The sequence below is a fragment of the Onychomys torridus genome, chromosome 8 (assembly GCF_903995425.1).
Source record: "Onychomys torridus chromosome 8, mOncTor1.1, whole genome shotgun sequence".
NCBI classification, from domain to species: Eukaryota; Metazoa; Chordata; class Mammalia; order Rodentia; family Cricetidae; genus Onychomys; species Onychomys torridus.
Window position 1 is genome coordinate 74,081,415 of NC_050450.1, and position 25,950 is coordinate 74,107,364.

General features: G+C 52.3%; 1 protein-coding gene across 2 annotated transcripts; it reads left to right on the forward strand.

Annotated features, from left to right (window-relative positions):
* The first annotated feature begins 1,605 nt into the window (after positions 1-1,605).
* On the forward strand, positions 1,606-25,950 carry Tbx4 (T-box transcription factor 4). Of its 2 annotated transcripts, none has more exons than XM_036196938.1 (8): positions 1,606-1,800; positions 2,442-2,536; positions 10,130-10,249; positions 11,357-11,504; positions 20,796-20,948; positions 21,611-21,699; positions 21,779-22,014; positions 23,890-25,950. In XM_036196938.1, exons 1-8 carry the CDS (start codon positions 1,606-1,608, stop codon positions 24,504-24,506), a joined length of 1,653 nt encoding a protein of 550 aa, XP_036052831.1. In that variant the 3' UTR covers positions 24,507-25,950. The 2 variants fall into 2 exon arrangements, with proteins under 2 accessions (XP_036052831.1, XP_036052830.1); XM_036196937.1 differs by having other exon boundaries at positions 1,606-1,796; positions 2,420-2,536.

The window sequence follows — 25,950 nt, forward strand, 5'->3', positions numbered from 1 at the left end:
GGGTCTCAGAGGGCAGCCCGCGTTTGCACTGGCAGGGTGAAGAGCCGCAAGGCCGCTGCTGGGCTGGGGTGACCTCCGTAGCACCGCAGGCAGCCTCTGCTCCTAGCCCTGCGAGCCTCCGCACCTGGGGCGGTCAAGGCCGTTCGTGGGCTCCCATCCTGGTTGGTGCCCAAACAGAATGGAAGCCAGTGACCCTGAGGTTTGCGGGAATCCTAGATTTTCGAAGCCGGGCCCGGGAACCGGCACGTGGCTCAAGACAGGGTGCAGGGGCAGGCCATATCCAGGCAGCTTTGCTTGTTCCAGGCGTGCTGTAGCCGAGACCGGCTGGGCTGTCAGCCTTATCTTTATGGGCTTTTCCCAGCCTCGGCTGGCCCTGGCCCCCTTTTATCTGCTCGGTTGCACTTGGCTTGTTTACTTTGGAGGCCCTGAGAGCCGAAGTCTCAGCCCCGGTGCAGAGGTTGGTGAGCTGGGTAGGTGAGGGGCCGGAGCCTGGGGATGGCCAAAGAGAACCTGGGTAGAACAGAAAGGGTCTAGAAGGGAGGAGAAAAGGGAGAGTTTTCACCAAGACACACAGAAAGCCTACTAAAACTTGGCCAGATCCTGAAGGAAGAGGAGGCTGGTGGGAAGGGAAGCCTAGAGCGGTATACGGCTGCACCCTGAGGGATGCAGGACAGGCTGGTCCTTGCAAGCTAGATTTTTCCTTTTGGTGTCTCCAAGACCACAACGCGCACTTGGGCAGGCAGGTGAATAGGCCTAGATACTTAAATTTAGCTGTGCCCCAAGGCAAGGCCAGACTGATTGTGAAATGGACCCGCCCTACTGGCCTAGTGTTTAGCTAAGAAGGCTTTGAATCCTTTGGCCCAAAGATTCCTTTTTGGAACTAAAGAGCGAGTGTGTGAGCCAGCTTGTGTGAATGTGAGGACAGTTTGAGGAGGCCCCTGGCAGAGTTCAGGGTCTGGATCAGAGGGACCCTAAGAGAGAGTGTGCTCCTTGGGTGAGGAGGATGCGGTGGTTTGGAAGCCTTTCTTTCAGGAGGTCTTCACTTGGAGTACCTGAACTGGGGTGCTGGGGGAGGGCAGAAAGCTGAGCGCTGGCCTGAAGCGCCCCAGCTCTGGGCACTTCTGAGGAGTGGGGCTGGAGGAATCTGGGCCCTGACGGGTCCAGCTCTCCTCTCCGCCAGCCCCGGTAGTGTCCTGAGTATCCTGGGCCAAAAGTGAGACCCCAGTTATTTCCAAGCGGTCAAGAAGACCCAGGCCTTGTGCTCTAGTTGAGCTGGAGGGAGGGACTGGGGGTGCAGCTGAGACTCTGCGGGAAGGCTCTGCGGGAAGGCGGTCCTTCCTCAAGACCTACTCATCACACAGCCCCAAGTCTTGGGGGCAGGCAGACCTTAAGCTGCACGTAGACCCTCCCAGGTCCAGAACCTGAAGGGAGGAGGCTAGGGTCCTGCCCTCCCGCATGCTCCCTCCCCCAGCTCAGAAGGGGGCGGGGTCCACGTGTGCCTGGGCACCCACTAGAAGCCCTGGGGGCTCAGCTCCACAGGGCCGCAGGGCCTCTGGCCAGTGGAGATCTGGCTGTGTAACTCTGCGTGTGCTGTGCCCGCAGGAGATGCTGCAGGATAAGGGCCTGTCGGAGAGCGAGGAGGCCTTCCGGGCCCCGGGCCCCGCGCTCGGGGAGGCCAGCACCACCAACGCCACCAACGCCCCCGAGCCCGCGCTGGCCGCGCCCGGCCTTAGCGGAGGAGCAACTCTCGGCAGCCCCCCGGGCCAGGGTGCCGACGTCGCCGCTGCAGCCGCGGAGCAGGTAGGGGCGTCGAGTCGTCTGTTTGTGCGGGTCCTCCCGTGGGTCGGTCTTGGACAGGACTCCTGGGGTCAGATACTGTCAGCCCTTTGGTTCTCTGCTGGGCATGGCTGGTGCCCTCTGCTTTCCAGGAAGGGTCCTTCTCCACTTGGAACCCTCCGGGATGACTCTGATTCCTGATTCAGGGGGCAAGCCCAAATCCATGTCCATCTCCGAGGACTCCAAGAGGGTGGAAGCTAGGGAGTGGGACAGATTAGGAAGGCCACAGAATAGTTATCGAGAAGGCTTTTTTTCCAAGCTGCTACCGTACACATCACCACAACCCGCATCCCCAGAGCCTTTCTCCATGTCTCTCGGTCCATCCACAAGCGGTGGCTAAGGCCAGCTGTGGAGTGAGTGTCTGTCGCCTATTCTGGCACCCTCACTATGTGTCCTCTGTAGGGTCATCCGTGGAGGGAGCTTGAATCTCTGATTCAAAGTTTCAAATTCTCCAGTGGTTCAAAAAGACGTCCGTGAAACGAAATCTCGAGGAGTGGGCTCTGGGGCGGGCATGTTCTCCGTAGGTCTGCACTCTATGCAGGCTCCGTGTGGAGCCCAGCTGTGGGCCAGCCAGGCAGACCAGTTCTCCTTCCTCCCACTCCCAGACCATCGAGAACATCAAGGTGGGGCTGCACGAGAAGGAGCTGTGGAAGAAGTTCCATGAAGCAGGCACCGAGATGATCATCACCAAGGCCGGCAGGTTAGCCGGGGACAGTGACTTGGGGAAGGTGGCAGGTGGGAGTCAGGAGGATGTGTTGGCCTGGAAGTCCCGCGGGGAGAGAGAGGACTCTGCAGTCTTCTGGGTTCCTGGTCAGGGGCCAGTGAGAAATTTATCAGTCACTGAGGTCCTAGCATCACATTCTACAGCAGCCTGCCCACCTGACAGCATTTACATCTTCAAGGCTCTGTCAGAGGGGACAGCTTTATGCTGATGACAAGCAAACCCGGAGGCCACCTGCAGAGATACTTGGCACTTGGGGCAATTTCTCTGGCCTGATCTGCTGAAGGAACCTCCAGGCGACAGAAGCAATGAGGTTGTGTTTCTCAATCGCCCTAACTTTTTGGGAGTAGCATGAACCCCAAGTTACTTATCCTAGGGCAACACTCTCCTCAGCATAGGGGAAGGCACCACTGTGTCCCTGTGTTGTTGGGGAGCCTCCCTAGCTCCCGGTGGCTGCCAGAGACGGCTGATTTATAAAGTGGAAACATCTTTAAAATGCACCGGTGTCTATGGGAGAGTAGAGGGAGGAGAGAGAGAGAAACAAAGTTGTGTGTGTGTGTGTGTGTGTGTGTGTGTGTGTGTGTGTGTGTGTGTGTTCTTGAGAGGTCACATGCCTGTGAGTATGTGGAAAGCAGACTTTGCTGTGATGGGCTGGCATAGGACAGGAGTGGCCGATAGAGCAGATGGCTAGCGATAGACACTGCAAACTCACAGTTTGGGGAGCTGTTGTGGATACTCCGTCCTTCTGCATCCATACATTTGGTTTTGGTCCCCGGGAGCAAACTAGGTAAGAAGATGTCCATTTCCCGGGTGATGAGCCTGGAAAGTGTTGTTTGGAGAAATCAGAATCATAAGCCAAGCTGTCAAGGGCCAGGGCTGTGGAGTCAGACTACAGGGGAGGGGTGTTCTCTTAGCAACTCAACTGTTTCCATCTGTGCAGCCCTCAGACAAGCACCATACGGGTCTCTACCTGCTTCCACTTCACCCACAAGAGAAAAGGTCCTGCTTCATTCAGCTGTCCATAAAGCACAGGACAGAGTTTCGTTTCAAAAGAAACAAAAGTCAGTGGGGTGCTGTGTGCCGTGCATGGATGCTGGGGTCCTTCCTTTGGGCTCCCAGGCAGGCATTGTGCAGTTTAAAAAAATTTTTTTTTTTTTTGTTGAAGATGGAAATATGGATACTTGGCCAATCTCTTGTTTCAGAAAGATGGTATGGAAGGCTTATCAGGGAAGGAGGAAGGTTGGTTTTAGGACCTTGAGTTGGCTGCATTTGGGGCACAGAAAAAGAGGACACTTTTTGTGTTCTTGGTAGGGGGTGGCCTGGTTGAATAGGCGGAGAATAGTGAATACCTCTTCCCAGCTGGGTGTATGTGGGTGAGTGACCATCCTGTGGCTCCTGTGGTTCCTTGGTGCAAGGTAGCTGGAGGTATACCTGCTGTCCTTCCTAACCATGGGACTCAAACAGGGTCCTGTGAAAGGCACTGGTAAAACATCAGGTGCATTATAGGTGTGGAGACAGGGCGATTGGTCTCTTGTGCCTGCTGACATGGAGGGAAGAAAAGAGGAAGAACACTCCAGACTTTATGTTTGTAGATTTTAACCTCTTGGAAATATATGATGGGTATGTTCTCTGGATATATGAGTTTGTGGTTTTCACTGGCTTTTTGTACCTCTGTGGGTCCTCCCTGCTCCCTACTCCAGCAGGTCTCACATCCACGGCTACCCTCTAAGTCAGAAGCCTGTGTCCTATCCTAGTGATTCTACTAGGGGTCTGTCTCGGGGATGGGTACTGATGTCTAAAAATGGCTGTGAAGATGCTGGTTGATTATGTGGTCCTCACATCCTCTCATTTCTCTGATGGAAAGTTATGACAAATCTAATTGGAAAAACTCATTAGCCTTATCCACTCCTGCTTCAGAGCTTGTGGACCCCATTTCTTCCTGCTCACCTTCCTACTATCTTTGGGGGGGGGTGCTAGGATCCACCCCATCTTGCACATGATGAGCATGCTGCTAAAGCACTGAGCTACACCCCCAGAACCCCACTGTCTTCAGAGACCACCTTCATTGGCTGGCTCACTGTGCCTAGGCAGTCTCTGGATGCAGCCTGCTTGCTCTGTGGGGGCTTGTGGCTGGCTCTCCTACACTCCACCCAGTCAGTGTTTTCCCAAACAGCAAGTGTACCAGTCCCCTTTCTGGAACATGTTTCTTTCTCAGAAGATGGCCTGATACTTTTTCCTGCACCCTGGGTCATAAATAACAAGATGTAAAAATCTCCTTGATGGCTTTTTTTCCCTTTCTTTCTTTCTTTCTTTCTTTCTTTCTTTCTTTCTTTCTTTCTTTCTTTCTTTTTATGGATGCCCTGTAAAGGATTGATTGGTCCTAGAGAATCTGACTGCTTAGGGGCATGATAACTGCTGTCTGTTTGGGGAAGGATGGGGTCCTGGAGAAGAGAATCAGAATGTTCCCAAGAGCATTTGAGTTCAAGGTTTCACAAGTCTTCTGCCCTTTGTGTTCTTGAAAATCTGAAGGCCAAACGAAAAAGAGAATCAGCCTCATTGGATAGTGCTTTTGACTAAAATGCTCAATTTGCCCGGATGCCAGGAATCTCATGAGAGCCAAACCCTCCCTAGTCAGTCTCGATTCCTCAGATCCAGAGTGCTCATGTTGGTAATGGCAGAGAACAGATTTCTCTCTTGGCTTCATATCCCTTCCAAGCTTGATACATGTGAGAAACTGCATTTTTCCCTCCCAAACACAGATAAAAGTGAGCTCCACAAAAATTTAAATATAAACTTTCCAAAAATGAACATTTCCTACCCATCCGACTGCCCTTCCCCTAGGCCATGGCTTTGCCACCAGATAAATCTGCACTATCAGTCTTCACAGCCTGTTGAGTTCAATGTTGCTTGTGTTAGTGACAGTGAATTTGCGTTTGAAAAATGAACTACCGATGAGAACTCCTGTTGAACCTGTATTGTTTGTTATTCTGAGGCAAGGATTTGGCCGGCCTTAATCCCGGGCTTCAAAGCCAATTGCCCTCGCTCTGTATACAGAGCGTCAGAGCCCAGTGGCGTGGATGTGAGAGCAGTAAGGGTTGAAGACACTGGGAAAAGTGGGTTGGCGAGAGAGCGCTTTGATCTCGTCCTAAAGTATTTTCTGAAAGCAAAAGTCTATCAGAAGGAAGTGCCTTAAAAAAAAAAAAAAATCCAAGCAAAGCAACTGACCTTCCCAAACAGCGTCCATTCCACACACCCTCCCTTCAACCCTCCTCCCCTCAGGGAAAATATGTCTTTAAAAATGCTTTGGGTGTATTAGAAGGGCAGGCGTGCTCTCTCTCTCTCTCTCTCTCTCTCTCTCTCTCTCCCTCTCTCCCTCCCTCTCCCTCTTCTCTCCATCTCCCTCCCTCCCCCTCTCTCTCTTTCAGTGGGTTTCAGAAATCATTTGGCTCCAAAACGTCTGGCCAGAATATAGGCAGCCCTCACCCCTGCCCTTGGCTGCTGCCCACCCCTTCCCAATAAGACCCCAGAATTTTAAGGATAAAATGATATGCGGTGATCCCCGCCTTTCCCTACAGCTCATTTTGCATTTTGTTTCCCTTCAAGGTTCTAAGATAGGAACGGTAGAAACCGTGAGTGAGTGAGTGTGTGTGTGTGTGTGTGTGTGTGTGTGTGTGGTGTGTCTGTGTGCACGTCATTTAAATGTCGATTTCTTCTTTGAAGTGGAATATTTCTCTGCAAGATAATGTGGGCACATCTGAGGTTTACAGCCCTATAGAATTAAAAACAAAACAAAAACACGAACCCAGCATGTAACCACCATCCAGATAAGGGAGAACCTCCCTAGTCCTCCCCGCCCCCATTCCTCCTCCGTGCCCTGTGCCCTCCGGGTCACCACTGCTGCCACCCTGAAAACCACTTTCCACACTTCTCGCCTGCTCTGGGCTTTTAATGTCTGCATTTAAGGGATCTCCACCCTCAGGGAAGTCGAGGACTGCGGTGGGTTGGGTTAGTGGGTTTCAGCTAGGTAGGGAGAGTCTGATGAGGTTCCAAAGTCTTGATTTCCACTTTGTCACTGGGATGGGGGAGTGTGCACTAATTCGGCACCTTGCAGTTGACAACTGTGAGACCTAGGAGCCCAGCCATCCCGAGGCATCCTCTCCCGGCGGCGGCAGGGAGTTCGCATTTACAGATCTGTAGCCAAAAGCTCAACTCCCCCCAGCCTGGGGTCTGCACACAGAGGAAGCTTATCCTAGCAGCTCATTCTAAAGCCATTTCCTAGTATGAAGCAGATAAAGGCTCGGGTCCGGTACCCTTTCAGAGCCGGCTGCTGATCAGAGGGGAGGTCCCGGGCTTTCATCTGCTCCCGGCGGGCGGCCAGGCGGCCAGCGTGTTTATTCCCCTGGCGGAGCCGCTTCCGCGCGTGCTGGCCGCCTCAGCTGTCTGGGGACAGCGCGGGTGCGGGGACCCGGGGTGGCAGGGAGAGAGAAGGCGCGGGGGCCACGCGCGAAGGGTGCGGAAGGGCGCGGGGCAGCGTGGGGCGCAGCGACAGTCAAAGTTAGTGACCGTGTCTCGGCTCCTGCTCCGCCCTCCCCAGCCCTGAGCCCCCCACCCCAGTGTAGGGTGTTGGTTTTTCAGGTACGTTTAATGTCGTAAATCAGAAATAACCTATTCGGTGTGTTTCATTAGTGAGGACCTTTATTTTGCCAGCAGAGCGCGGAGGAAGTCACAGCTCCCCAAACTGAGTCTGGCCTCCGCACGAAGGCCTGCTCACCTGATGAACAGCCCTGCAATTGGCCTTTGGGTTGCAGCATTGGCCCTTTCCCAAATCAAGGGCACGTTCTGTGCGGTTGTGGGTGGTACACCTCGTCTTTCCATGCAGCCGTGCTGCGCTGCCCTCCCACCCTGGACAGACAACTGGGTGTTGGGCATGGGATGGGCGCGCCCCCACAGTTTGCTCTGTAGGCCCCTGAATCATGCCCTCAACAAGCTTGGCTAAGACCTGGCCGTCTGTTTCTAAGAGGGTAGTTCATGCTGCTGCAGGGGACCCACACCAAATATCCTGGCTACCCGCTCTGCTCGTGAGGCCTGATGCCCTCAAAAGATGGGAATTGGCGGATAGAAGAGGCTGAGGTCCTTCCATACACCAGTGCCCCAAGACCTCCCGGAAATGGCTCTGGAAGTGGGCAGACTCTGGCCCTGAGCCTTGGGCAGCAGAGTTCAGGAATCTCAGGGGTTTCTGAGGAGCACTCAGTGTCTGCCAGGCCCTCTGAGCTGCTGAGGCACAGTGCAACATAGGAAGGTCAGGGTCGTCCCTCAGTCTCCTTTCATTCCAGGCTATACACACTGTTGTAGTGGCCAGGCCTTTCTTCCTGGCCCTTATATGTGGGCACTGGCCCTGGAAAGAGGCTATGGATATCCTCTGCTGTTACCACCTGCAGCGACTGACTACCTGGGCCTAGCTAGCCCAACACAGCCAGGGCGGCCCCATTTTGTTGCTGTTTCTGTGGCAGTTAGGAAATGGTGGCCTGGAGGGCGAGGCTTAACCCCAGGGAGGGCGAGGCAAGGCAGCTGTTGCCCTCCTCTTTTAGCTTTAGACCCACCAGGAGTGAGGCAGGGCCAGGAAACAGGGTGGCACCCACTCTGGCTGTGCCCCTATGTCGGGCAGGGGACTGGATCGAAGGAGGAGGCTGGAGTGGGTTCCTGAGTCCTCTGGCTCCCTTCATTCTTGCAGAGGGGGTGGGGTGGATATTTGAAAATGCTTTCAATTGACATCTGAGACAAATTCTTCCACACGGTTTATAAGTCCCTAGACTTGCAGCTAGACCTGCCCCCCTGCCCCCGCCCTCCAGGCACGCATACAGGCACACATGCGCACTTGCCCCACATGCTCATGCACATGCGCCTGGGCTGCCATAGCCGCCCTTTCTCGCTGCAGTGTGTGTACCAGTCTTTCCTGTAACAGGGAGGTGCATGGGCTAGGCTGGGCAGGTCCTGGAGGGGAACCAACTCTTCCAGAACCTTTCTGCTCAGGGTCCCAGTTTTCTGTGGGGTCTGCCAGCTTGTGGAGACCAGGTAAGCTAGTACCTATGACAAATAGAAGTGGGGTGTGTCCAATCTGTTTGAGGTGTTCAGGGCAGCTTCTTGGGAGGTTCTCTGGCTTAGTGAATGGCTTCCTTGACTTGAGTCTCAGTACCACAGGTTGAGGCTTCCGTCAGGTTTGGACCCTACTTCTCTTCTGGGGAACCCCTTAGTGATGTGGTTTGTTTGTTTGTTTTTGTTTTTCAAGATAGGGTTTCTCTGTGTAACCTTGTTTGTCCTGGAACTCACTCTGTAGACCAGGCTGGCCTCAGAAATCCACCTGCCTCTGCCTCCGGAGTGCTGGAGTTAAAGGTGTGCACCATCATCTCCCTGCTGACTTTTTTCTTTCTTTTTTAAAGAAGATTTTGGTATGTAGTCCAGATTGGGCCTAACCAGAAGTCCTCCTGCCTCAGCCTCCCTGAGCACTGGAATGGTAGGTCAGGATGAATGGTCATGCTGATTTTAAAGGCGTGTGTGACTTGTATTATGTAGTGATGGTCATCCAGCCCAGTCTGTTCTAGGCAAGTGGTCTAACCTGAGTTCCATCTCCAACCCTCATTTGTGGAAAGTCAGCCGGGGAGGGACTGGAGGTACCCATGTGGGGAAGGGTGCATGGCGGTTCGGGCTGCCCTGTTCTGGTTAAGTAACAGCAGAGGGATCTGTGTTTGTATGTACGTCCTGAGGGCCCGTTTCATCATGGGCTACAGGAACTGGAAGACTCATTTCTGTTGGGTCCATTTTCATAGAAAAAAACCATACCACTGGCATGTGGGAGGTGGAACAGAGCAGGGGCTGGAGGACATAGTAATGTTACCCTCACTTGAGAGGTAGGAAAATCAAGGCATGAGAGATCCAGGCAGGTGGCCTGAGGCTTAGCTGGTTAGTGGTGGGCCTGGCTGTGATCAACAGCAGGCTGATTCTAGCTTCCATGTTTTTACCCATGAGGCTTCTCCACTGACTTCCTGGGTTCCTAGTCAAGGTGCTATGTATGGCCTTGGCGAAGCATCTACAATGAGAAACACCCCGCACCACACACAGGAAGAACCAGGCTTAGCAGGGTTTTCCCAGAGTTCTCTTTCCTGTGAGAAAGGCATCTCTTTGCTTATGGGAACAGCCCTGAGTGGCTTCCAGGTCAGCTGCACCAGTGCCCTATGATGTCACCTCAGAACTTTAGCTTATGTAAGCTGGCGAAGGACAGGGACAATTTAAGGCAGCCAGATTGCAACTAAAAGGCCCCCCACTATCCCGACCAGGGTATCTATGCTGCTGCGGCTCACAGTTCCTGGGTCCTAGTCTTGGGGGACTTCCATGGTGGGAGATTTGGAGAAAGGTGTAAATTGTCTTTCTGGATGTAGATTGACAGCTGGTGGGGGGTCTGGTGTCCTTGGCACAGGGAGGACAAGAGAGAAGTGGGTCATGATCTTTGGTTAAAAGGACTCCAGGTCTGCTCTTACATTTACTCTGCCATTTCTCCTCAACCCTCGACCCCCTCAGGAGGATGTTCCCCAGCTACAAGGTAAAGGTCACGGGCATGAACCCCAAGACCAAGTACATTCTGCTCATCGACATTGTCCCCGCGGATGACCATCGCTACAAGTTCTGTGACAACAAATGGTAAGAGGCTTATCTTTCCTCAGCTGCTCTTTCTACTCCTGATGCCAGCCAGTCTGTTACTGCCCAGAGTCGCTTTGCTGGTCCATTGCCTGCACCTGGATAGGAGTTGAGGCAGGCCCAAATGCTGCCCGTGTGTACAGTACCAGCCCCACCAAGGGCAGGTGTGTAGGCTTTGCTGGACCTTGAGGGGCCGTACTTCCCCACAGTCATGGACAGTCTGGTGCTGTCTGGTTGGAAAACTGCTAACACCTGGTGGATTCAGGCACTGCTAATGCTCCGCTGAGGTGGAGAATGGGGACGATTTTTCTTGAGAAACTTTAATAGTTTAGTGACATTACTTGGTTTGAAACTTTCATGCTTCTGTCCGTCTGTCAGACTGAAGAGTCTGCTGCCCCGGGCCAGAGAGTAGGGCCCTTACTAAAGGGCCTTGGGGGAAAGATGGGCAGGTTGGAGAGCCAAACAAGTACCATACCTTGGCACTGTCCTTGTCCCTAGAACATCTGGCTGGGGCCCTGGGGTCTGTGACAGTGGAGGTCATAGAAGCAAAAGCTAGATTAGAACTCAGAACAGGCTCTGGATTGGAAATTTCCTTGGAGAAGTTCTAGCTGACATATTTATAACATTGAAAAAGAAAAAAAATATTTAAGGGAGTGTGGAGGAAGGGGGGGTCAGTAGTTCAGGGGTTAATGTGCTGCCAGTAAACAAATAAACCGTGTAAATAAAACACACAGAAGTGCCTGACTCTTCCTGAAGTATCTTTATAAACAGCCCAAGTCTTTGAAGTAAATGCTGCTGCCCTCCTTCATCCCCCTCCTCCTCCTCCTCCTCCTCCCCCTCCTCCTCTCTGCTCCTCCTCCTCCTCCTCCCTCTCCTCCTCCTCCCTCTCCTCCTCCTCCTCCTCTCTGTTCCTCCTCCTCCTCTCTGCTCCTCCTCCCCCTCCTCCTCCTCCTCTCTGCTCCCTTCCCCTCTCCTCCCCCCTGCATCAGCACTGGATAGAAAAGCAGCTGTTACTCCTCTGGGCCTTGCTCTGCTCGCAGAGGGAATGGGGAGCTAGGCTTCACCAGGCCCCAGGGAACTCAACTGTTCCTGCTGTCTGCTGTCCTGCAGGATGGTCGCAGGGAAGGCGGAGCCGGCCATGCCAGGGAGGCTTTATGTCCACCCGGACTCTCCCGCCACGGGGGCCCACTGGATGCGGCAGCTGGTCTCCTTCCAGAAGCTGAAGCTGACAAACAACCACCTGGACCCCTTTGGCCATGTAAGAAGAGGGGTGGTCTGGCCTGGGGAGAGAGGGCAGCAGTAGGGACGGCGACAGAGCAAGGGGGTCTTATGGGGTTTGAGAATGGAGAGGCTCCACTTTGTGTCAGGCCTCTGACCCTGCAGATCAGCTGTGTGTATCCCTCTCCTCCTCACTAGCTGGTGACTCTGGGCAAGTGTCTCAGCCTTTCTGAGTCTTTGTTTCCTTGTACAGAGAAGCTAAGGGTTGACGGTATGGTAGTGAGAGACTGTGCAGGAAGTACCTTACAGAGAGGAGCTAAGTGAATGGAGTATGACAACGGAGCTGCTGCTGAGGCAGGCAGTAGTGGTGATAGTGATGAAAGATGCTGCCGCCGCCGCCGCTGCTGCTGGATGTGTGATGATGATGTCAATGGTCATGAAAATGGGGATAGTGATGATGATGATGACCACAGTGGTGATGATGATCATTGTGGGGGTGGTGATATAGATGATGGGGATGACAGACCAAATCTCTCGTTTGGTTTTTTCCAACCTATTCCTGCTAAACTCTTCAGATGTGAATTCTGAAGTCCCTCTTTGAATATTTCCTCCTTCTGACCTCTGGAAGGGGAGGATCATCTCTGGCTCCTGGCTCCTCCTCTGCCTGGCTTCCTGGCGCCTAGTTCAGAGGTCAGGACAAAGGCAGTGGTGGTTGTCTGCAAACATCCCAATCCCAGTTTCTCAGGCTCCTTCTTTCCCCATCTGGCCCTGGCAGACCCACAGAAAGGAGCTTTTTATGTGGAAATCTTTAGCTCAAATGTGTTGCAAACAGAAGCCTAGCAGCTGGTATCATCTTCCAGGGCTTCAGACCCTGCCTCCGTGGATTCCTGTGGTTCTCTGGTAGTGTAGTACAGGGGTGTGGGAGAACCTTGGGGGTAGAGGCCGCTAGGTGTGCAGCATGGCAAACCCCAGAGGTGGAGATGGGGGGACACAGTGCAGTCTCTGGGGAGCTGTGTGCCAGTCAGGATACTGCGAAGTCCCTTCTGGAAAATGCCAGAGGTACTTCATCCTGATTGACCAGAAGCAGCTCCTGGCTTCACTTTCTGAATCAGTTCAGCTTTCTTCTTGGTTCTTGGGGATGTAAATACACACCTGGAGTGCTGATTTACCAAATTAACCTTCTCTATTTTACAAGTCTCTAGACTGGGTTTCCCATGCAGGGCATGAGCAAATCCTGGCTGGGTCTCTGCCCACACGACCTTGTCTGCTTGGCTGGAATGAGGTATCAGGCTTACAAGGGTGGAGGTGGCCTCTGATGCCAGCAGGGGGTATAGAGACAGGACCCTCTAACTACACCTGCAGACTCATGCAGCATTGGCAGGATGGGTGAGTCTAGAGCTTGGCAGGTGTAGTCTCCTTGGACAGCTGAAAGTATCTTGAGATTAAGGGTTTGGATAAGACCCTGGGTGCCCCTGCTTGTTACCATTGGCTCCCAGCTGCAAGGATGCTTCCCAAGACACTTTTACTTCCCTGGCCCTCCAGAAGGTGAGAGGAGAGGGTAGCTAGGCTTGGAAAGCTGGCTCTAATTTAGAAGCCAGAGAAAATACTGTTTTCTCAGCCCATCCTCCATCCTTGGTGGCTCTTCGTGTTCTGGAATCCTGCATGTGTTCTTAAGTTTGGCCAGATCCAACTACCTTGTAGGGTTGTAAGGCTGTGGGTACCCTGGCTTCACTGGCCCTGCCTACATGGGGCTCATTTCTTTGGCAATAGAGATTTTACCTCAGCTTTCATCCTTGAGGGATAGGATGAAGGCATCTGTCTACCTTCTGCCTTGTACTCAGCACTTGGCATTTATTGCCCACCACACCCTGTGCATTGTTAGACCATGGAGGTCAGTGTGTCTCAAGGGTGAGGAGTAAAGAGGGCAGATACTTGGACCCACATCTCCTATTTTTTTTTTTTTTTTATGGTTTTTCAAGACAGGGTTTCTCCATGTAGTTTTTTGGTGCCTGTCCTGGATCTCTCTCTGTAGACCAGGCTGGCCTTGAACTCACTGAGATCCACCTGCCTCTGCCTCCCGAGTGCTGGGATTAAAGGCGTGTGCCACTGCCACCCAGCTCATCTCCTACTTCTTAGTCTCAGGCTCTTGTAGACCCTCAACCTGTCTTTCTGGACCCCACGCTCTGGCTGTCTTGTCTTCGGTATTGGTAGTATCTCCGTTGAGGAAACAGCCTGTGGTCATGTAGACAAGGACTGTGATGTACATGTTCACTTCCTGGCCTTATCAGGGCAGAGCAGCCCTTTGGGACTCTAGCTTTCCACTCTTGACTTGTACTAGAGGCAGTTGTAAGCTTGAAGGGAAAGGGGAAGAAGTTGCCCTTCTTGGCTTCTCAGTCCAGGAACCTGGGAAAAGCCATCTTGTGCTATGAATTTGCCTCCAACATGCCCCTCCTTCTGGATAACTCACCCACCCAAACTAAGAGCTTCCAGACCTGAAGGAATTTCTCCTAGCCCAGTGGACATGGGAACTTATCCCTGGGATTTTCGGAGCATCTGAGGTGCTCTAGAAGCTGCTACCCAATGGTGACCTTTCTTCATTATGTCACCAAAGTGATTGGAAACTCTCCCTGGGAAAGGACCAGCTTGAGGATGAGATGGGACTGTTCCATCTTAGAGAAGGCCACAGCTAGTTCCAGTGGTGTGAATTACCCTGGGCTCCTCCACATGGGCTTAGGGGACCCACCTGTCTCCTCACTGTAGAAGTGACCACCCAGCCATGTGTCTGCCACTGCATAAGAACAAGAAGAGGGTTTTGAGTGTGGGAGCACAGCAGCCATTTGGATGATCTGTTTTATGTAGGTTCCTTATCTTCAGGACTTCTCCATCCATAAATGCTCTTTTTGGTGTCTTTTTCTCTCCTCCATTCCTCCTCTTCCCGCCGCCTCTTTTCCTTTCCTCCTCGGCTTCCTTTCCTCTCTTCCTCTCTCTCCTCCTCTTTCCTCATCTTCCCAGCCTCTTCCTCCTCGGATGAGATGCAGGGCTTTGTAATGGGTTCAGATATTGCCAGCAATTCATGGAGTCTGCTTAAGGGGCAAAGGAATTTATTAGAGACGGAAAACTCACATCCAGAACAGAGGAATTATTGCAGGGTCCTGGAAGGCTGAGGCACAGTCCCACGCTGGTCTTTCGCCTGGTCTGTCTCCAGCATCCAAAACGACAAGGGAGCAAAGAGAGCGCTGTGGCGCATCCCAGTTCTTAAGGGTCCCAGCGGCCACACCCCAGGGACCTGTACTTTAAGGTGATAGGCAGGTGTAACAGTTACCTGCTACCTCACTAGAGGTGGTGCTTCAGGTCATAGCTAGAACAGCTACCCACTAACTACATCTTTGTACATGGTGAGCAAGCCTTGCCCACTCCCAGCCTGGCTTTTTTCTTAATTTTCTGGGGACAAGGAAAGGGGGGTTAGGTATGAAGATTTGAGCTCAGCAGTCAGTCGTTTATGGCAGATGGAATCTAGAACAGGAACTTCTCAGACCACATGGCTAGATACTCCCAAAGTCAGGGTTGAGTTCTGACTGGGAAACCTGTGAAGTTTAAGCAGCACCTTGCTCTGTGAAGAACAGATCCTGGTGAGCCTTCCGTTCAGAGTGAGCTTCCTCTGGTGCAGCTGCATTCGATTTTTCTGTTCCATGAACCACGTTATTTTGTTACCAGGTGCTTCGGGTTTTTTTGTTTTGTTTTGTTTTTTGAGGTACGATAGCCCAGGCTAGTTTTGAACTTGTGATCCTTCTGCCTTGGCTTTCTAAGTGCTAGACTTACAGGTGTTGGCACCAGCCCAGGCTGTCTTTCCCTTTTTGTTTTCTGAGCTAGGGTCTCAGGGCTTTTGACACACACGTGTCCTGGGGATCAGACTTGGGTCCTCCTGGTTGTACTGATGGGGCCGTTCCTGACGGTTTATAGGCAGTCTCTAGGTACCAGTATCAGTCATTGTAATTCACGCCTCCTTCCTTCTCCTTGGGCATCTTCCTCACGGATCTCCTTTTCTGTGAACTCTGGTGATTCTTCCTCCACTTTCCCTCTCAGATTTTCGAGCTCATCAATTTTCGGAGCTTTTATAAATGGAAGACTTAGGTTCTGTTTAACGCCTCTGCCAGTTCGTCACTCGATCTGGTCCCCGGGGGTGGTGGTTTTCCCTGGCAGTCATTTTTGATTGAATTTATCCTTTCTTCCTTTATAGGTTCTGGAAAGGCCTCAGTCATTTCTTCTTTATGAGGGAACTTTCCTTCAGTACTTTTTAGAATCTGTCTGTGTAGCACAGGTTGGCCTCAAACTTAGGATCCTTCAGCCTTGGCTTCCCAAGTGCTTTGGGGGCCTGCTCTATCCACTGTGTGGGCTCTAATGATCAGACTCCAGTGGTCAGGCCTGGCAGCAGATGTCTTTAACCACTGAACCATCTTGCCAGCTCTGGATTTTTCTTTTCTTTTTTTTTTCTTTTCTTTTCTTTTTTTTTTTGAGCTGGGGATAGAACCCAGGGTTATTTTCTTAAAGCATAAATAGGGACTATTTTAGAACCATGCTAGCATTTGATGGGAGGCGTCAATCCTGACTTTTCCGCCTTTGGAGAGAGCTACCTGGCTGTTCCAGCATCCGTACAGTAGGGTCCTCTTTCTTTAGGTAGGATGCCCTCTTGGTCCCTATATGAATTTGTTTATTCATGTGCCATGTTTAACTGCTGAGACTTCTTGATATTTTTTTTTTTTTAGTTTTCTTGGTGAGTTGTGTTTTTCATATGAACTGTAGGACCAGCATGTGGAGCTAGAAAAACCTTATGTTTCTACTATAGTTCCTTTAAATTACACACTAGCATTGGGCAGATTGTGAGGAATGCCTTTCCTTGGCTGGAGTTCCCTCCTTGTCCTCTGGAGTGCATCCTGGTGCCCTCCCTAAGGGTCCACATGTTCTCGTGAGGCATCATCTCAGGTGTAGCCATAGTAAATGCAGACTCTTCCACCATATTTTCTCACCACTTGATTCTTGATGATGGTATGTCCCACGTTGTGTCTGGCAAGCCAGTGGGGGCTGGTAGACAGCACGTGAGTAACGACCCCACAGAATGGCGTGGTGTTCGGACAGGTGGCCTTTCCTGTGCCGGGGGCTGCTGTCCCCCAATAGATCTATGTCTGCTTTCCCTCTTTGTCACTGTTTCCTGATCACCCCCCAAGCCCGCCTGTGCCTCAGGAGCTCCAGAAACCTTTCTGGACTCCTGAGCAGGCCACGCCTCCACAGCTAGGAAAAAGGAAGTGCAGCTTAGGAGTTAGTCCTGATTCTGCCTCAGCCTCGGATCGCTGTCTGAGGTTGTCCAAATGTCTTCTGACAGCCCACGGTGGCAGTGATGTTGACCCTGTAGAGACACTGTGAAGATTAATATGTAAAATACCTAGCCCAGGGCCTGGCACGAAGGCCACGCCTCTCGACCCTTGACTGTCATTGCTGTTGCTGTGAGAGAAGGCAAAACGGTTCCTGGCTGGGTGTGAGAACCCCAGGTTGCTGCCCTGGGGGTGAGACCCCAGGCTCCTCAGGAAAAGCATTCTGAACGAGCTGAAGGTCTGCCCGAATCCTTTCAGTTTTCTGTCTTCCACCTTCCTGCTTCTCTTCCCTTTCTTTTCTGACAAATATTTCATTCCACAGCCTAGGCTGGCATTGGTCTCTTGGGGGGGTCCCTCTTACCTCAGCCTCCCAAGTCCTGGGATCACAGGTATGAGCCATTACATCCACTCTCTTGCAGATCCTATCCGTGTCCTAATCTGGGCAGGGTGGAGGAAGAAGTAATCTTAGTGAGCACATGATGCTGGGTAAATCCGGTTTTCTGTGTGACAAGAGTGTATGTGGGCCTGCTGCCGTGTGGCTGGTATCCCAAGAGATGCGTTGGGGTCCATGTCCCTTCAGTGTCTAGCAGACACCTTATTAGTCATGAAGTTCATCGAGAGCAGGTTGTACTTTTTCCAAGGCCATCTGGAATCTGCTGGGCCTCTTGTCTTCATCCAGCTGTGTGTCCTTGAGCGAGTCATGTTCCCACTCCAGGCCTTCTGTTCCTCATTGTAAACCTAGGGGGCTGGTTAGAGCACCCTCTGCACCCCATCTTTCCAGGCTCTCACGTTCTTGGATTCTAATGGGGATAAACGTAGACCTCAGTGGCAAAGCATGTCATGGTAAGCTCTTGAGATGGCTGTTTGGCATTATTGCAATTGTCAAAATGGAACAGGCCTCTGAATTGTAGCCAGAACATAATGAATCCCATTTCTGTAGAACAATGGTGGTGATGGGGCTAGTCATGTAGTAGGGTGGTTGACATGGCTAGCCCATTTGGCCCGGTACCATTCTACAACAGATATGAGACTCTGGCAAATGAGTTGAACATGGCACCTGAGGAACTTCTGATGGGAGCCAGGTGTGCGCGTCCCTCAGTTGCTTTCGGATTCTCTCAGGCTGGCAGGACTGCCATTCAGATCGAGAGGTGCGTTGCTTTGATGGGTGGGATCCTCCCACAGGTTCCAGATGGTTAGGAGCTTGAAGGGTGTTTGAGACCACCCGGTTGAGGGCTCTGCTCTGACAGATGGGGACTCTAGTGTCTGGAGAAGAGTTTGCTCAGGACGTAGAGCTGGTGGAGAGACAACAGGTAGGCTTCTCTGTGCCAAGAGAGAAGTGTGTTGTTCCCTCTAGTGCAGTCAGTGTTCTCTACCTCCTAATGCTGTGATCCTTTAATACAGTTTATGTTGTGGTGACCCCAACCATGCAGTTATTTTGTTGGTACTTCATGACTGTAATTCTTTTTGTTTTTTTTTCTTTGTTTTTTTTCGAGGCAGGGTTTCTCTGTGTAGTTTTGGTGCCTGTCCTGGATCTCGCTCTGTAGACCAGGCTGGCCTTGAACTCACAGAGATCTGCCTGACTCTGCCTCCCAAGCGCTGGGATTAAAGGTGTGCACCACCCCCACCGGGCTGACTCTAACTTTGCTACTGTTATGAATCATAACATGAAAATATCTGTGTTTTCTGGTGGTCTTAGGTGACCCCCCCTGTGAAAGAGTTGTCGACCCCGGTGTCTAGTGGCTCCTACCTGTGTCCGCAGGTCCAGCAGTTTTTGTTCTCTGGAGGGTGTGTTTGGCAGTCTTTCAACCCAAGTCATCAGGAACACTGCCTCCTAGGCTAACGTGGTGGCCTTCTGAACATAGACCTTTATGGACCTGGCGCGAGTGGGCATGGAAGGAGGGGAAGGGAGGGGCTGTACTCAGGGATGTTTTGTGGCTGCTGCAGAATGTCCCTAAGACTTGAGCACAATGGCTGTGGTTTGGGGTTCTGTCTGGTCTGCCTTTGTGATGCCAGCCTAGGAGAACCAGAGAGACTGGGGGAGCTGCAGCATGGGAGGGCCCGTAGAAAGATTGTATTGTATACATGGTATTTTTGTTCCAGTCAGAATTTGAAAATGAACGATATTAACTTGTCTCTGGTGAGGAACATAAAATCTAGAGGTTTGTCTGCACTCACTTGGCCAGGAAGGCTGAGGTGCAGAAGAACAAAGGATGGGACCCTTTCTCTGGGGAAGTTTACTTAGTGGAATTGGGAGCTGAACCCCCATTTCCAGCCCTGAGTGAATTTGTAGTTTGAAGAGTCAAGAATTAGGAAGTGACATGGTGTGGGCAAGTCAGAGTTGAGGAGCTTCAGGTCTGAGAGGTTCGGTACAGGTCCTGGGTCCTTGCAGAAGGGAGAGAAGACAGGACTACATGAGAGAGAATGGGAGTGTGGCAGGAACCACCATGCTGAGGTGGGAACCCAGCGCTCCTGGAGAGGCCCAGGCTGCCAGGAAGCCACTTGCTGGCATCAGGGAACAGAGGCCCTTTGTGAGTACCCGTGCCATGACAGCTTGTATGGGGTAACAGAACCCCTTACAGAATCTTGAGGCGCTTCGTAAGGCCCAGCTCTACCATATCAGCACATGCCTGGTTGCTAGGAAAGGACGTCTTCTTCTGCCTCATTTTGAGTTGGACAGTAGTTCAAGGCCACGAGGGAGCTCTGCACTTACCTCCAAGAGGGTAATGGCTGGTGGACAAGACAGAAAGGCTGACCAGAGTCACCGAGGTAAACTTCAGAGCCTAGGGCAGACAGATGCCCACAGCCAGCCCCTGGCCTGCACTCGCCCTCCGAGGCCAGGATGAGTGTGGAACCTTCTGGAACTCAGAATTCAGCAAGGCTTTCCAGGAAAGAGCCCAACTCTGGGCCTTTTCTCTTGGCACTGTGGCCACCCAAGGGTTAAATATTTCTTTCCACAGAGGCAGCAAGCCTAGCCTGGAAGGGGGGGCATCCCCCCTCACCCCCCGCAGAGGCAAGCCTTTGGAAGGGAAGAGGAGCTGAGGGCCAGCAGCTGAGAGAGAAAGCAAAGGGTTAACAGAGGAAGCAGTGCTGATAAAATGCCCCAAATTCCTGGTCCTGCCTCCAATGGGAGGTCGTCTGGCAAATGTCAACGATAAAAAATGCATTTTAATGGCATCTGATGTAGCCGCTACCGTGGGGGCACAGCCATACGAAGCAGGTTTGGGGCAGTTAACAACTGTGTGTTTCTGCCTGGGGACCAAGCATCTTGGGCTCTCCCCTAAGCTACAGTCAGCTAGGCTGACCTCTGTCCCCAAGCCTTGGCCCCTGCTCTTGGGTGCTCAAGGTCTCCTGCAGGCCCAGGAACATTGATTTCACGGGGTCAGTGCTCCTCAGGCTAGAACTGCCTTGAGCAGCTTGGATGGGCAGCCAGCAGCTGGTCTCTCATTGTGCAGTGCCACAAGCTAGAGCAGGACATCGTCAGCTTCTTCTCCTCTCTCTCCTGTCCTGTAGATGCTTACCATAGCGTTGATAGATGTGAGAGGTGGTGGCTGAGCACGTGGGGGTGGGGGGAGCAGTCCCAGGAAAGGCAGGGCACCTGTACGTTGAGGGGAGGGAGTAGGCTGTGTACTAGGGTCTCACAGATGAGGTCCAGAGAAGGTGAGGGACATAAGGTCAGTGAGTCAGCAGCACCCTGGACTTCTGCCTGCAGCTCGGACAAGTCATTCAGCTGTACAGACTTCCCCTAGGCCCCAGTGAAAGAATCCCACACCACAAAAGCTGGGCCTAGTGCTCCTAGGACAGAGAGGCTGGGCGAAGCTGTGAGGATGGAGTTGGGACCCCAGTTCCTTTACTCAGGGGCTTTGAGACATTTCTGGGTTCAAGCCTGGGTCCTAGGCTCTCAGGAAGAGGCTAGCCAGGGCCCAGGGGGTGGGGCCTAGGGCTCAGACCAAGACCTTCTCTCACAGATCATCCTCAACTCCATGCATAAGTACCAGCCGCGGCTGCACATCGTTAAGGCCGATGAGAACAATGCTTTTGGCTCCAAAAACACAGCCTTTTGCACCCACGTGTTCCCAGAGACCTCCTTCATCTCCGTGACCTCCTACCAGAACCACAAGGTATAATAACCACAACCCGCACTGAAACACCATCCAACCTGCCTGCTGCCCCTGAGGTGAAGTGAGCTGATGCCAACCCCAGGCAGGGCACACGGAGTGATAGCTAGAAGAGCAGAGTGGTACAACACATAGTGAGGTTGCCATCCTGGGAAGCAGGGCCCTGGAGAGGGCAGAGCCACGGCCAGCGACTGAAAACCAGAGGCGTGGAGTCTGCCTTGGGGTTTGAGGGTTGGACTGTTTTCCTTTAGAATCTTCCTGTAGGTATAGTTCTGGGCTAGCAGGGAGAGGAACCTGGGTCCTGTCAGCTAGCTGGCTGGCATGTGCCCATCACCTCCCCGTCCCTCTCCCCTAGTCATAGGCTGAGGTGGATTTCAGAAGTGTGGCTGAGTCAGATTTGCAGTTGTGCAGGAAGCTGTCACAGGGATCAGGAGAAAGTGCCACCAGGACTGAAGCAGATAGAGTAGAGAGCCTGGGACAGGCTCCCCGTGAGCAGCCTGGCCAAGGAAGACCCAGTTGGTCCTGGACTCTGAGCTGTCTTAGGCTGGGGTTCAGCTGCTCCAGGCCATACCTAGGTTCTTATTAGGCCTCAGTTGGGGGAGGAGGGCTACCACACCAGCCTGTCCTCTCGCCTCCCAGCGACTCTGTGTGTCCTTTTCTGACAGATTACACAGCTGAAAATTGAGAACAACCCTTTTGCCAAGGGATTCCGGGGCAGTGACGACAGTGACCTGCGTGTGGCCCGGTTGCAGAGGTGGGGCTGCCCTGGCCAGGGGTGGGACGGGAAGACCCAGGAACCCTAAAGCATCTTCGCTCTCTCCCTGCTCCTCCAGCAAGGAGTATCCGGTGATCTCGAAAAGCATCATGAGGCAGAGGCTCGTCTCCAGCCAGCTCTCGGCTAAACCCGATGTCAGCCCCCTGCACAGCGCACACCAGGCACTGCAGCACTACCAGTATGAGAATGGGGCCCACATGCAGTTTGCTGCTGCAGAGCCCCAGGACCTGCCCCTCAACACCTTCCCAACGCAAAGGGACTCCAGCCTCTTCTACCACTGCCTGAAGCGCAGAGGTAGGGTTCTGGGAAGAGCCTGAGGGCTGGGCCAGGACAGAGCCACCTTTCCACACGCTGGCATGTTGGTTTTCACTCTTGTGTGGCCGTGGCATTCCTCAGGCAGTTCTCGGTGTTCCAAGTATGCTGGCCAGAGCCCCAGGTGTTGGTTTGGGAGCCTCGATGGAGTTCCTCCTGTGCGGCTCTGCCTAGAAGGAAGCGGGAAGCTGGATTGTTGGTAATCTCAGCCACAGAGCAGGGAGAACCCATAGTTCTGGGGCTGGTGCTCTCCACCAAGCCCTTAAGGATGCACACAAGCATCTTGGGCACTGAAATGGGTGACTGGGCTTCTGTATAACACTGGCCTGGAAACCAGCAGGTCCAGACAGAGTCAGCTGTGACTAGCATTTCCTTGCTAAGGGACCTTCGTAGGCCCCCAAAATTCTCTTGGGAGTGAGTCTGGGGATTTTTGCTTATAATCTAGAACATTCTGTTGGCCCACTCCTGGAGATGAGCCTGGTAGAATGCCAAGTGCCCTAGATGCCAGTCCCATTATAACCCAGTCCCCTGGAGGTCAGAAGAATGGCCTTTGGGTCATGAGGCCTGCTGCCTCTATATTTTAAAAAGGTGGGTTTTTCATGTTATTATATAATAGTCAAATTTTAATATCCATAAATAAAGCTTTGTTGGAGCTCAGCCATATCTGTATTTGATCTACAGCTGCTTTCATAGGTCAGCAACAAAGTTGAGTAATTGTGGCACATACTGATGGCCTTAAAGCCTATACCACCTATCTGGTCCTTTGCTCCTTCCTGACCCAGAGTGAATGGGTCATCTGCCAATCACAGGAATTTAGTGCAGGGGAGAAAGTGGGAGAAAGAGGCGTAAGTATCCCTGGGTAGCCAGGCATCAGTCTGCAGAGGGGCTAGGAGCTCCACCCCTCTTTCTCCAGACTGCCCAGCTCTGTATACATGGCTCCCAGCATGGATCCCTAGAGAAGAAAGCACAGGACAGAGGCCAAGATCAGCCACAGGGAAGTGTTCCTAAATTTGTTGAGAGGGCTCCTGCCCTAGCCCTCAAGCCTCAGTTATCCCAGGATCCCAGGGGAAGACATGTTACTCCAGAGGGTTGAGCCCACACAGTGGTGGGTGGTGGTGGGGTGTTGGAAAATGCAGAAATGTGGTTTGTGGTGGCTGATGGCATCTTTCCAGAGGGCTATCAAAGTAGCCTGAACATTCAGCCTTTCTCTTGTCACTGGGGGAACTGCTTCGAAGCAACTGTTAGATTGGGATTGGCGGGACAGCGGCCGCTGTGTCTTCTTTGAACACAGTAGGGTTAAACTAGTCTTCTCAAAACAGCAAAAACTTGCCTTACAAGCCTTTTGGCCCACTGCCTCCTTCCTGAGGCTCTCCGCAGGCACTGAGGGTTGAGGTAGTAACATCATGGCCTTAATTTGCTGGCTAGTTCTGACAGATGTGGTCTCTGGGCCTGGTTTGGCCTGGCAGTTGTCTTCACTTTCCTGGGCCAAGGCCGGGCTAGCCCGAGAATGCCATTGTGCACAAGGGCCTCTTAGCATCCCGAGAGTCAGGCTGGCAAAGGATCAGAGCTTTGTGTTGCCTGATGCAGTGCATCCTTCAGTGTCCAGTGATGTGGTGTCCCCTGTGGCCTTTGACGAGGGTCCATAATCTGACCGCTTCTTGGCCATTGCCACCTTATAAAAGCTGCAGCTGATGTAAACGGTACCAGGCAGCATGGGGCCAGGGCGGGTGCTGAGTGAAAAGGGCAGGCTGTCCTGGCATGCGGGGGTGGGAGTGTGGGGGGTGGTGGTGGCTGGGTGCACCAGGCCCTGGCCTGCTGGGAACACCCCTTCCTGAGCGCTTCTTTGTCTTCCAGCAGACAGTGCCCGTCACCTGGATTTACCCTGCAAACGATCCTATCTGGAAACTCCCTCTTCGGTGGGGGACGATCACTATTTCCGTTCTCCCCCTCCCTATGACCAGCAGATGCTGAGTCCTTCCTACTGCAGTGAGGTGACCCCCAGAGAGGCCTGTATGTACTCGAGTTCAGGGCCTGAGATTGCGGGGGTGTCTGCTGTGGACGACTTGCCCCCACCCCCACTGAGCTGTAACATGTGGACATCGGTCTCGCCGTATACCAGCTACAGCGTTCAGACCATGGAGACTGTGCCTTACCAGCCCTTCCCTACACACTTCACCACCACCACGATGATGCCTCGGCTGCCCACCATCTCTGCCCAGAGCGCCCAGCCACCAGGAAATGCCCACTTCAGTGTGTATAATCAGCTGTCCCAGTCTCAGGTCCGAGAGCGGGGGCCCTCTGCTTCCTTCCCTAGAGAGCGTGGCCTCCCCACAGTGTGTGAGAGGAAGCCGCCCTCACCCCACCTGAATGCTGCCAACGAGTTCCTCTACTCACAGAGCTTCTCCTTGACCCGAGAGTCATCCCTACAGTATCATTCAGGAGTGGGAACTGTGGAGAACTGGACTGATGGGTGATGTGACTGCTGTATTCGTGACAGCCCCAGGACCATGTCAATCCAGTATTAATTAACCTCTGTGGGTGGCCGGCACTGCCAAGAAACATGGAAAGGTATTTCAGAAGGGGTGTGTGTGTGTGTGTGTGTGTGTGTGTGTGTGTGTGTATGCATGCATGCATGCTTATGCTTCTACAAGCCTGTATGTGATTGGAGAGCATCTGTCTTCTGCAGCTAAGGCCAAAACAAGGAAAAAAAATGCAATTATCTAAGAAGTAATTTTGGCTTCAGGAGCCAAGCCCACTGTTAACCTGGCATCTCTTGACGTGCCCTGGGTGGGACAGAAGTGGAGGGCTCATGAGTTATCTAGAGGTTTCTGAACTATACTCTGATTTTACTCAGGGGCCAGCTGAGGCCTCTGGCACAGAGAGGGCCTTTCTTTGCTGGGATTGGGGGAATCTGTGCTTACTTAGGGCCCTTGGCCTTCCACCTGTAAGGGGAGCCGCCGCCCGCCACTCTTGGGAACAGGAGTACCCCCCTCCTTTGGCTTCTGGAGATTGTATGAGACTACCTGAGCCTTAGAGAGCTGTGAGAGTGGAATTGGCCGTACGTCAGCCTGGACGTGGAGTCCTGGAGCTCCAGGGTCTGAGGCATGACTTTCAGAAAGGGTCATGTGCCAAATGTCACCTCATGGTGTGTGCTTTTCCTTCGAGAGGAGGGGAAATGCCACCAGTAATTATCTCTATGATCAAGTTTCATCATCACAAAGTCCAGAGCCCCTCCCCCCAGTCACAGCACATGGCCTGTCAGTCCCATCTGCATCCTGTGATGGGCAGTCAAACATACCTTACCTGGCTATATCCCGTGGAGCTCTCATCAGAACTGATGTTACACATCTGCTAGACCCGTTCTGCCCCAGGAAATCTGCATCCCTGGAGCAAGGAAGCCGGCAGAAGGAAACGGACAGCTGAGGAAAAGTACATCAGTGTTCCAGCTCGGAGGAGCAGATAATTCTTTCAGAATGGGGAATGAGGAGAGCACATACTCAGTCCATTAGCATTGAATGTCAGCAGAATGGCAGGGGGACTGGTGGGAACTCTAAATCAGGATTTGGAAATCACAACACTCTTTGCATGCTGACTAGCTATTTATATATTATATAAATAAATATAAATAAATATATCTATATCTCACAAATGCGGGGCCACATGTCAAATTCAGCTTTGCTTTTTTACAAATAGAGTTACTGAAAAAGGATGCTGGAGGGAGTATTTGGAAAGACATCTATTTAAATTTTTATTACATTTGATGTTATCTAAGAATGGTTTAGATATATATATATAAAAATTATAAATGCACACACTACAGATAAAGCTTTATTAGAAAACACATTAGCTGACAGGTGGTATGAAACTTCCAAGTGTTCTGGTATATAGCATGGACATTTTATTTTGCATATTGGAACA